A 12,634-nucleotide genomic window follows, 5' to 3' on the forward strand; every position below is an offset into this window, starting at 1 on the left:
AGAGCAGCATAGTGAAGAGTCAACTACAGTGAAACAAAAGAATTTCTCTACAACTCATAATATGTACAAATAATTGAGTAAAAAATGTTTAGTTGAGCCAACTGGCACAGTTTTGTGGCTTTTTCTGGTAACACTCAGCCACCAAGTAATGAGATCAAAGAAAGTGCACTGTGCTGTTTTCCGGGTGGTGTAGAGCAAACGCACTTCTTGATGCTAATAAGACGCTACATGAAGTGGTGGGCAATTGATCCACACTGGGCTAAGAGGAAACTAAAAGGAAAAAAGGTTAAAGAAATTAAAGATATGACCAGTGTGAAGAATAGCTTCATTGAGAGTAAGAGGAAAAGAAAAAAAAAAAAAATACATGGTAATGGTCACAGCAGGGAATTTCAAATTCAAGATTCTAGAAATGATAGTTTTGAATAATCATTTTTTTTTAACTCTCACTTAAATTAATGATTATGTCGTCCAGCTGTCCTGCTTTACTTATTAGAAAATGGAAGGCCAGAAGGTCAAGTGATTTTTTTGACTGTCACTCCATGACCCAATGGCAAAGCCAGAACTAAACCTAGGATCTTCTGAGAAGCATGTGGAGATTTTATTAAATCTCCATTAAATCACATTGCCATGAAAAAGAATGGTAAATATAGTCAAGTGATTGGAAACCAATGTTATCCATACTATAGTCACAGTAAAGCATGCATTATTCATATATTACCTATTTCAGCTTTTCCTCTGTGCTTTTTCCTCTTTCAGCTTGCTCTTACAGGAGAGTATAAAAGAGTTCCCCAGATTAAATTAATAGCTCTCTAGTTACACACTGGGAGAAGAACTAAGTCTTAAGGAAGGTGCTTGACTTCCATCCTGAATTACACTGTAAATGGCATCAGGTTTCTTCAGAGTGACAGTGTGCATGTCCATGATGGGTTCCACAATTTTAGCTTCTTCTACATTTCATATATTTTGAAAAGTTTCCTTTCTCTTGATTATTGGTTATGGGTTTTTAATTTTAAACTGTGATCAAATGTAATTTGAATCTCTAAGAGTAGGAGAGAAATTGTGTTGTTTTAAATTTCTGTTTAAACAAAATTAATCCAATAGAAATTCATTATTCATATCTCAATATTCATCTGCCATTGCCCTTCAGGAAAAGATATGAGTTTTTAACATAGGAAATGAACTTAAAGACTTACATTTGGTGATCTTTTGTAATTACATGTATCTCATATTCTACCTTGAAAATATTTCTTCATTAAATATTTAAGTATGTGTGTTACCTGGCTAAGAAAGGCAATCCCAAAGAATGCTCAAACTACCGCACAGTTGCACTCATCTCACACGCTAGTAAAGTAATGCTCAAAATTCTCCAAGCCAGGCTTCAGCAATACATGAACCGAGAACTTCAGATGTTCAAGCTGGCTTTAGAAAAGGCAGAGGAACCAGAGATCAAATTGCCAATATCCACTGGATCATCGAAAAAGCAAGAGAGTTCAAGAAAAACATCTCTTTCTGCTTTATTGACTACGCCAAAGCCTTCGACTGTGTGGATCACAATAAACTGTGGAAAATTCTGAAGGAGATGGGAATACCAGACCACCTGACCTGCCTCTTGAGAAACCTGTATGCAGGTCAGGAAGCAACAGTTAGAACTGCACATGGAACAACAGACTGGTTCAAAATAGGAAAAGGAGTACATCAAGGCTGTATATTGTCACCCTGCTTATTTAACTTATATGCAGAGTACATCATGAGAAATGCTGGGCTGGAAGAAGCACAAGCTGTAATCATGATTGCCGGGAGAAATATTAATAACCTCAGATATGCAGATGACACCACCCTTATGGCAGAGAGTGAAGAGGAACTAAAAAGCCTCTTGATGAAAGTGAAAGATTAGAGTGAAAGAGTTGGCTTAAAGCTTAACATTCAGAAAACTAAGATCATGGCATCTGGTCTCATCACTTCATGGCAAATAGATGGGGAAACAGTGGAAACAGTGTCAGACTTTATTTTTGGGGGCTCCATAATCACTGCAGATGGTGACTACAGCCATGAAATTAAAAGCCGCTTACTCCTTGGAAGGAAAGCTATGCCAACCTAGATAGCAGATTAAAAAGCAGAGACATTACTTTGCCAAAAAAGGTCCCTCTGGTCAAGGCTGTGGTTTTTCCAGTGGTCATGTATGGATGTGAGTTGAACTGTGAAGAAAGCTGAGCACCGAAGAATTGATGCTTTTGAACTGTAGTCTTGGAGAAGACTCTTGAGAATCCCTTGGACTGGAGGGAGATCCAACCAGTCCATCCTAAAGGAAATCAGTCCTGGGTGTTCATTGGAAGGACTGATGCTGAAGCTGAAACTCCAATACTTTGGCCACCTCATTCAAAGAGTTGACTCATTTGAAAAGACCCGTGGACAAAAGGGAACCCTCTTACACTGTTGGTGGGAATGCAAACTAGTACAGCCACTATGGAAAACAGTGTGGAGATTCCTTAAAAAACTGGAAATAGAACTGCCATATGACCCAGCAATACCACTTCTGGGCATACACACTGAGGAAACCAGATCTGAAAGAGACACGTGCACCCCAATGTTCATCGCAGCACTGTTTATAATAGCCAGGACATGGAAGCAACCTAGATGCCCATCAGCAGATGAATGGATAAGGAAGCTGTGGTACATATACACCATGGAATATTACTCAGCCATCAAAAAGAATTCATTTGAACCAGTCCTAATGAGATGGATGAAACTGGAGCCCCTTATACAGAGTGAAGTAAGCCAGAAAGATAAAGAACATTACAGCATACTAACACATATATATGGAATTTAGAAAGATGGTAACGATAACCCTATATGCAAAACAGAAAAAGAGACACAGAAATACAGAACAGACTTTTGAACTCTGTGGGAGAAGGTGAGGGTGGGATATTTCAAAAGAACAGCATGTATACTATCTATGGTGAAACAGATCACCAGCCCAGGTGGGATGCATGAGACAAGTGCTCGGGCCTGGTACACTGGGAAGACCCAGAGGAATCGGGTGGAGAGGGAGGTGGGAGGGGGGATCGGGATGGGGAATAAGTGTAAATCTATGGCTGATTCATATCAATGTATGACAAAACCCACTGAAATGTTGTGAAGTAATTAGCCTCCAACTAATAAAAAAATTAAAAAAAAAAAGAAAAGACCCTGATGCTGGGAGGGATTGGGGGCAGGAGGAGAAGGAGACGACAGAGGATGAGATGGCTGGATGGCATCACTGACTTGATGGGCATGAGTTTGAGCAAACTCTGGGAGTTTGTGATGGACAGGGAGGCCTGGCGTGCTGCAATTCATGGGGTCGCAGAGTCGGACACGACTGAGCGAATGAACTGAACTGAACTGAACTGATGTGTGCCACCATGTCTGTTTGGGAAAACTCACTTTTTTTGACTCCTTTTTAAATTTGAAGGTTTTGTTTAAAAAATTCAATCAAGAAAGATTATTATTCCTCTCAAGGAATGACTTACCAAGGGGGCAGCCAGGGAGCTGTCCTCCTGCACTGGGTGGGAGAAGTATTTGATCATTGGCATAGTTTAGAATTGCTGGTGCATGGTGATAATGGAAAGCAAACTGGATTTTGGCCAGTCTCATTATAGTTCTTAGATTCTCTGCAAACAACACCCTTGCTTACTACTTACCTCTAGGATGGAACCCTTCCACTCCACCCCCACTACCTTGGTATGCTACTGATCTCAAGTTCTTCTCTCTGGGGTTGAAGACTGACTAAAATTATATTAGAGAAGGAGAATTTTATGATCTAAAACAGGTGTCCACAAACTGTGTGCTCAGTTGCTCATTGTGTCCAACTGTTTGTGACCCCATGGACTGTAGCACACCAGGCTCCTTTTTCCATGGGATTTTCCAGGCAAGAATACTGGAGTGGGTTGCCATTTCCTACTCCAGGGGCCACAAACTATGGCGTGCTGGCCAAATATGGCTGTATGCCTATTTTTATAAATACAGTTTATTACTTTTATTTAATGTATTCTCTCTGACTGCTTTTGCACTACAACCGCAGAGTTGAGTAGTTGGATAAAGACTATATACTCTCACACCTAGAATACTTACCATCAGGCTCTTCACAGAAAACATCTGTGTTCCCTGACTATTAGTAATCAAAGTATTACTTGCTTTGTAGACATGTAAGCAAGACAGTTATTTCACATTCATATTATAGGCCAGTAATTTAATAAGTGTTTTTATTAAGTGTTTACCATTGGCCACCATTACATTTACCTATCAATTTTTCTCTTTTTTGTAGCCCCTGCTATGTGGATATTTGTTAGCAATGACTGATGTGGAAACTACATATGCAGATTTTATTGCTTCAGGAAGAACGGGTAGAAGAAATGCAATACATGATATCCTGGTTTCCTCTGCAAGTGGCAACAGCAATGAATTAGCCTTGAAATTAGCAGGTCTTGATATCAACAAGACAGGTGAGTTGTTTGACATCTCTGTGAAAATGGAGTGATTTGCAGCATTTCACTAAGTAGGATTAAGGCATGAAAAAAACACCTTTGGAAGTAACCTGATAGAGTCATGCTGCTGCTGCTAAGTCACGTCAGTCGTGGCCAACTCTTTGTGACCCCATAGACGGCAGCCCACCAGGCTTCCCCGTCCCTGGGATTCTCCAGGCAGGAACACTGGAGTGGGTTGCCATTTCCTTCTCCAGTGCATGAAAGATAAGAGTGAAAGTGAAGTCGCTCAATTGTGTCAGACTCTTAGCGACCCCATGGACTGCAGCCTACCAGGCTCCTCCATCCGTGGGAGTTTCCAGGCAGGAGTACTGGAGTGGGTCGCCAGTGCCTTCTCCGGAGAAAGTCATGAACAGTCTTATATATGTAAGGTAAAAGGCAGGTACTAACCTCTTAATCACTCCCACTCTGCTTTACAGTGTTTGCTACTCAGATGCAGAGACCTTAATCTGATTTTACTAATGCAATCAATGAAACACATGAGTTTTTAAAAAAATCCTCATCTCTATAAAAGCTCTGAAATATCTTATGAAGAACATTTAACAAAGCTGGAGCTAGGACAATACTGGCCATCTCTTAACATTTAACAACATTAGATGTTTAACAAGATTCACAGGTGAGTCTGACAGACCTCAATTCCCAGAACCATTTCAAAATAAAAGGGTCTCGAGGACCATTTTTGTTGAGAATGGTAGTAAAATAGTCGGTTATATAAATAAGTCTTAGGTAAGAAGTTCTTTTAGTTTTTCTTGAATCATAGACTGAGTTTGAAAGGCTGTCTTATTATTGGGCCCCAAAGTCCTACCCACCAAATCTAACTTTACCAATGAAAAAGTATAACAAGTTTGACATGTCAAAATACTTCTGAATCCCCTGATAGTTCTTCCATCCATAGCTTTTGCAAGTATCAAAGCTGAATGTATTTCTCTGGGAAAAAAAAAAAAAAAACACTTATGCAAAAAATCTTTAAAAATAAAAAGCAGTTCATGATTAAGGAACCACATGTTATACATATGAAAAACACTGGTCAGTTTCTGACTTGTGATAACAACTTGATATTGTTGTTGTAACTTCTATGCTACTAGAATTTTTATGCAAAGCCTTCCAGTTACAGTATTGGAAAACTGAGTCAGAGTATACATATATGAATGAAATAGCTCAGCAACCTTATCTTAAAATGCTTAGGGACAGAACTCTATTCAGTGATTACAGATCAGCTAGTTATACATTGGTCTTTTCAAATTCAGGTTGAAAATAAAACCATAACAATCGCTTATGTGGAGCACACAGACTGAAGTATATTTTAGTTTTCCTTGTTTCTCTATCATTACTACTGGGAGTTAATTTTCAAAATTAACTGCTAACTCTGAGAAAGCCTATAGGGAATCATTCCAATTTGGTGGCATAAAGAAGTAGATATATTTTTTCCAGCAATCTTTGAGAATTTGCTAAATTTTCCATTAAATTTGTATTCTGTATAAATATTCTATTTTAGATAATCTACATTAATTTAGCCACCCTTAACATGAGGATATTTTTATTCATAGTGTAGTTTAATTTTTTTTGTCATTGTTGTTCTCACTGAAGTTAAGACCCATTAGCCACAAGACTTTTCTTATACCAGAGATTATAGTCTCAATATAATCTATATAGATTATGTTAAAATTTAAATAAATTGAAATTTTATATTAATACAAAAATATATTTATGTTAATATACTGTAATTGAATGTTAATAATTTAAAATAACTCAGAAATCTTTATGCTTCCAGATGTTAAAATATTTCTACATGTTAATTGCAATTCAGTGGGCTCTGAAAGAATTTTGTTTCTCTTAAAAATCACAAAGTCCAGACTAAGGCAAAGTATAAATAGCACTGACTTTATTATTCTAAGTACAAAGAACTAAAAATAATAACTATGACCAAAAGTCTAAAATATTAGAAAAATGACAACTGTACAGTGACAAATTAAATAATACTAGCTGAGAATAGTGTGGGACTTCATTTGTAGTTCCTGAATATTCCGGCTTCTTTTTAAGTTTGTGTTCAACAATATTATCGTCTCATGTTTATCTTGATTTGTTAACAAGCATCTATGTAGCCACAGCTCTGTGTCTTTAGCATTATGCTGAGCCCTGAGAAGTGTCCCTGGATACCCAGAAAGTCCCAAGCTCCATGGAGTCAAGATCCTCATCTTGTATTTATGCAGTCACTTTCATCTTTAATATTATCAAGTTCTTATTTCATATGCTAATCTACACGTCTCAGATTCCACTATCTGCAAACCTTGGGGGCTTGCTCATTGCTCTAATAATGAAAATAGTACATGAACATTCTATATAATGGGTCATGGTATTTTTTGAAACCCCTTTAGCACAGAATATGATTTTTATGTGGAAAAACTGCTTTAAATTTCCCTAAAGTATGGTGTGGGCTTCCCTAAAGTAGGTGGTGCCTCAGACGATAGAGAGAAGCCGCCTACAATTCAGAAGACTGGGTTGCATCCCTGGGTCAGGAAGATCCCCTGGAGAAGGGAATGGCTACCCACTCCAGTATTCTTGTCTGGAGAATGCCATGGATAGAGGAGCCTGGCGGGCTACAGTTCATGAGGTTGCAAAGAGTCAGACCCAACTGAGCGACTAAGCACAGCACCAAGTATGGTGTACGGTGAGGTGTCTTATATGTACTTGTTAAGCATAAAGAAGAAATTGCCCTCAACGTTTCCAGCTAAATAATGGCCAGCCTGCTTACCTTTATGAATTTGAGTGATGGTAATAAATTCTTAGTAAAAATTTTCAAGACCTCCAAATATTTTGTCTACTAAGCCTTATTGGTTGCTTAGTAAACACATGCAAATATTTAAATCAAGAGTTGTCTGCTGCTTGCACCCAAGTAAAGTAACCCAATATGGAGAGAAAGCATTTTTTTTATTTTGGTGTTTAGATTGTTGCTAAGGGTGCAATTATGAAGGTGGTTTTATTGGATTTGTACGTAAGTTCCATCAGGGCAGGCCAGAGGCCATCATAACTATCCAACTAGGGGGTAACCACCTGACATAATGTCCTTCCACTGTTGTTTTTAATTTAAATTAATTAAACCTCTGAGAAGTCAGCTAGGTTATCATCATGTGTTCAAAATAATGTAAAACACAATTTTAAACTATTTCTTAAAATAAGACAGTCAGTCAAACATCAAAAGGTAAGCTTGTTCCCTACTTCTGATTTCTGCCTAAAGACACATTTGATTTCTGTAACTGGTGAAATTACAAGTGCCATACCATGACCTGGCCATGAGATTTCCCAACTATTTATCTAAAGCATAGAGCATCACTAACCACTTAAGAAACTCAGTTATTTTTTGCCTTTTTGAGCCATGCTCTCCCAGAACCAGAATTAGTCTGCCCTTGAAACATTTAGGGGTTCTGAGGTGGCACTAGTGGTAAAGAACTTGCCTGCTAGTGCAGGAGACACAAGAGACCTGGGTTCAATCCCTGGGTTGGGAAGATCCCCTGGAGGAGAGTATGGCAGCCCACTCCAGTGTTCTTGCCTGGAGAATCCCATGGACAGAGGAGCCTGGTGGGCTGCAGTCCATGGGGTCGCAGTCAGACACGACTGAAGTGTCTTTTAGCACTGGCACTGAAACATTTAAGCTGTTTCTTTCTTTTTAATATTTATTTATTTATTTGTGTATTTTGGCTATGCCAGGTCTTAATTGAGGCATGTGGGATCTTTAGTTGCCACATGCCCAGGGATTGGACCAGGGATTGAACCCGAGCCCTTTGCTTTGGGAGCACGGAGTCTTAGCCACTGAGCCACCAGTGGCTAAGTCCTAAGGGGAGTCATAAGCTGTTTTCTTGATGGGGCGTTGATTACCAAGAAAATGTACTTGTCTGTATGAAGATTTAGGAATAGAGGATTTCTAAAATGTCCAATAAGATGTTGACAGTCAGTAAATATAAGCAATCATTTTTATTTTGCCTTTATCCTTTTTATGTCTCTAACAGAAGGGGAAGAAGATGCACAGCGAAATTCAACAGAACAAAGTGGGGAAGCCCAGGGAGAAGCCGCAAAATCTGAAAGTTAACACTCCACTTTGACCTTCATCAACACCTGACGATGTCTCCAATCTCCAGGCCTGGCTGGAATGCATTTATTTCCAAGAGTGAAAAGGGGAAGAAGAAAATGGCTGTACTGCTTTGCAGGAACCTGCTTGTTATGTTAAAAGTGGGGGCAGAGGCTGTGGCTGCAGACAGACTTTTCTCTACCTCTGGCATTAGCAATGGTTGAAATCATGTGGCTTGTGTTTGGATGTCATTTTTGTACGGATCCTTTCACTTGACCATATGATGAAATGCTTGTAGAGAGTAGCAGTGATCTAGATGATGATTCTTCCTGTAGCATCTGGCCCCTCACAATGTCAGAGGATTTAATTGTGTCTAATAGCAAAGGGTTGGTTGAACCCCAGAGTTTAAATATCTCTGGCCTGAGTATTCACCCAGTAAAAGAACCATCCAGAAAGTACTGTTTTTAGCATTATGTATCTGTGCGTTCCTGCTTTGTTATTTACACTGTTTTGTATTGTACAATATAGATGCTCAGCACTGCCCCCTTCTTCGATTGCTTATGAAAAACAAAAATGATGCACATTACTGTGAATTTTTATACCACTCATTTTTTAAAGGGCTGCCTAAAAATTCTGCTCCATAGCGTGGTGGTGTACACAAGATAGGACACACTTTTTTTTAAAACAATCTGTCCCCTTAATTCACTGCTGATGAATTAAGTCTAACAGATTCATCAGGACTCCTTTGCTTATTATACAGACATTTGAAAATATCCATTAATGTGAATATTACCTGAATTCAGTCTGTTTGGTGTCTGCACAGACCAGAGTTCAGTCTGCAAATTTTGTCTTATTCCCAAATGTAGAACTTTTTCCAACTAATATTTTTATTTCCAATTGTGGGACTTTTTGAGAACTGGGGATGTGGGAAAGTGAAGAGAAAATAATACTAAGCACTGGAAATATTTTCTTCTCTGGAATCAAATTTCTCACAGTGCTGTATGATACTACTAACATTTGGAGGACAGCTTATCTCCATGGAGCTAAAAAAGATGGAGAAAATCACCTTGCAATCATGTGGACACCAATCACAAAAGTAAAGCCCTTGTGTTGTATTTTTCATGTCTTTTTTCAGCCCTATCAGATCCAAATGTTATTATGCACTTTTTAATGTTTGTAAACTTTTACTAATAATTAGTGTGAATTGCATTCTGATACAATAATAATCATCATTAGAAGCTGACAAAATCCTTATTAATACTGTTGATGGCCTCTGCTGTGTTTTGACATCGTGGTTCTTATATGGAAAGTTTCTATGAGCTGTGTAATCCCTCTGGTCAGTATTATGAAATCATTTCTCAGTGGTAATAAATAAGGCACCAGTGATATGCCAATGGCTCATGAATTATTGGACACATAGCAGGCAAAAGGAAGACCCTTTACAATAAAGACCCCACTTAACTGTCCTCAAGGTCTTAGATACCATTCCATATGAAGTAGTTTAAGCAGCATTTCAACAGGTAATCTACCTGGATACACCAGGAACTCAGCCCTCCTTTGTAGTTACATGAAGGATGAAAGGTAAGTTTGCCCTCATCTCTCTCTACAGTACATTATGAATGAGTGGGATAGGGGCATGGATATCACTTGGTCATCAAGCATATAGTAAAAAAAAAAAAAAAAAATTAACAGTGTAAGTCTTTGAGAAAATAGGAAAGATTAAATTTTAGAGTACTTCCTTCTGCTTAACCCAATAGGATCCAAAATATCCAGTTAATATTCAAACAAATCCACCTATTATTACACTCACAAGTGGAAAAAGAAGCTCCTGAGGCTATTGTAGACAATTTCTGGTAGTCCATTTAACTCATTCAACCCATACAATCACTTTTACAGTATCCTTATTTATTATACTCATAGCTTTTTTGTGAATGTAGGTAAAGCTCTCTTCATCCTTAAAATTGTGGAATTCCAAATTGATTTCATGTGATTTTGTAAAGTTTAGGACTAGTGCTGAGTATATGTGGAGGATTTCTATTCCTGTGTGATATATGATTATTAATGCATGTGGTATCATGCTCGTCTTTGAATATCTATAGTTGCTAAATTGTGAAGTCATATGGAGCTTTTGAATTATTTTTGACCTCTTACTGCTACTTTGTCTGCTATATTCAAACCCAGAGATATTCCCAAGCCAGAAAATTACACATCCTGAAATGTTGCTCAGCAAAAGTTCATAGTATCTTCCAAGTTTTACCATAATATCTTTTACTTGAAAGTCAGTAATATACATGGAATTGATTTTTTAAGGAGAGAAGGAAAGAGTAGAAAACTAAGACATTGATTTGAATATACACATTGAATGCCTGTTAACCAACTGACTTTATGCTATTCACTTCAGAGCACATATTCTCCCATTTAATCCTCAAACAATTCAGTTAAAGAGGTACTATTATTCCATTTCACAAATCAGGAAATTAAGGTTGAATAAGGTATAAGTTTTACAAGCTTAAAAAGCTAATAAATGATGAAATAAAAAATTGAACCTGTATTTATCTGACTCCTGGGAGTTTTCTACTACACATGCCATAAATCTGAAGCCGGTTACAGAGCATGTTTATCTAGAAGGGAACTTTTAAGGATGGACTAGATCAGTCTCCGTATTTTAGAAGAGGAAATAGTCCTGAAAAGGGCATTTGTCTTTCTCAAGGCTACCTAGATGAGCAATAACATAGATGTGAGTAGCAATTGTATTTTTTTTTTTAAATAACAATAATAAATTTAATTAAAACATGTTTTGGGTTATACTTCCCAAAAGACATTTTTCTGAAATGAAGTCTGCTAACTTAGCATGGTTTAGATTTTTATGTTCCATGCTACTCATTTTGTTTAACTAGAAATGTGAAATTTTCAGGTTTTCAACTGATGTGCAACAGGTGTAAACTTTTCAAATTTACCCTTTGTCAGTTTTAAGCATCCTGTGCTGACATACTGATATCATAAATTCATAGAAATGTTTTTCAGCAGGTAAGAGGCAGAAAGCCTCCAATTTTTAGGTAGCACCCCCAGAGCTGTACACAGTAAATGCTCAACACCTGTGTCTTACTCAGACACAGTGGAAATGCACTGGTTTAGAACATAAATGATATTGTTCTCTTCTGAGAAGCAATAAGAGGTAAAGAAATGTAACTGCAGGCAGTGGTTTCTGACCGAAGTCACTAATAACAGGGTGGAAATGTCTAATGATCAAGTGAAAACAGGAAAGGATCTATGTTTATGATGTCTTAATAGGCCCAAAATTGTTCTTTAATTATGAGTGGCAGTCTCTGAAGTCATTTGTGAGCTTGTATGACTTTTGTATTTAGCGATGTTGCATGCTCACATACTTGATATTAAAAATAATACATTTTTCTGAAATGTGTGCAGTCTATTAAGAGTATTTATTGAACACACATTATGTACATGATGCTCCGGAAAGTACTGCGGGTGACAGAGGAGAAGGCCAAAGCTTAGTCATCCTAGGGTGGACGTACCCAGCATTCCAGCCTTTTTCCTGGCCTCTACGCCAATAATTTTCACCTCCATCCCGTGCTGGTAGCCCACCTCCTGGACTTGATCACCTACCAGAGACATCCCACCTCTCCAAATATTAAACTCCAGTATCACTGCTGTTTTCTGACTCGCTCACCTGCAGGACAGTGATTTTCAATCAAAAGAAACACAGGTGTTTATCAGAATCTCCTGAAAGTTTTTACAGGGCTCCCTCCTCTATCTCGGAGAAGGCAATGGCACCCCACTCCAGTACTCTTGCCTGGAAAATCCCATGGACAGAGGAGCCTGGTGGGCTGCAGTCCATGGGGTCACAAAGAGTCGGACTCGACTGAGCGACTTCACTTTCACTTTTCACTTTCATGCATTGGAGAAGGAAATGGCAACCCACTCCAGTGTTCTTGCCTGGAGAATCCCAGGGCCAGGGGAGCCTGGTGGGCTGCCGTCTATGGGGTCGCACAGAGTCGGACACGACTGAAGCGACTTAGCAGCAGCAGCAGCTCCT

At 38.4% G+C, this 12,634-nt stretch overlaps 1 protein-coding gene across 2 annotated transcripts in view; it reads left to right on the top strand.

The window, feature by feature from the left end:
* Positions 1-12,000, top strand: part of PKIA (cAMP-dependent protein kinase inhibitor alpha) — a 98,171-nt gene extending 86,171 nt beyond the window's left edge. For both annotated transcript variants that reach the window (XM_043880051.1, XM_043880050.1), the window contains 2 exons: positions 4,301-4,478; positions 8,522-12,000. In XM_043880051.1, coding sequence (XP_043735986.1) covers positions 4,328-4,478; positions 8,522-8,601 — 231 coding nt within the window. In that variant the 5' untranslated portion in view covers positions 4,301-4,327 and the 3' untranslated portion in view covers positions 8,602-12,000. The remainder of the gene's footprint in view (positions 1-4,300; positions 4,479-8,521) is intronic.
* Positions 12,001-12,634: the final 634 nt, after the last annotated feature.

This window comes from Cervus elaphus, chromosome 21, assembly GCF_910594005.1.
Source record: "Cervus elaphus chromosome 21, mCerEla1.1, whole genome shotgun sequence".
NCBI lineage: Eukaryota > Metazoa > Chordata > Mammalia > Artiodactyla > Cervidae > Cervus > Cervus elaphus.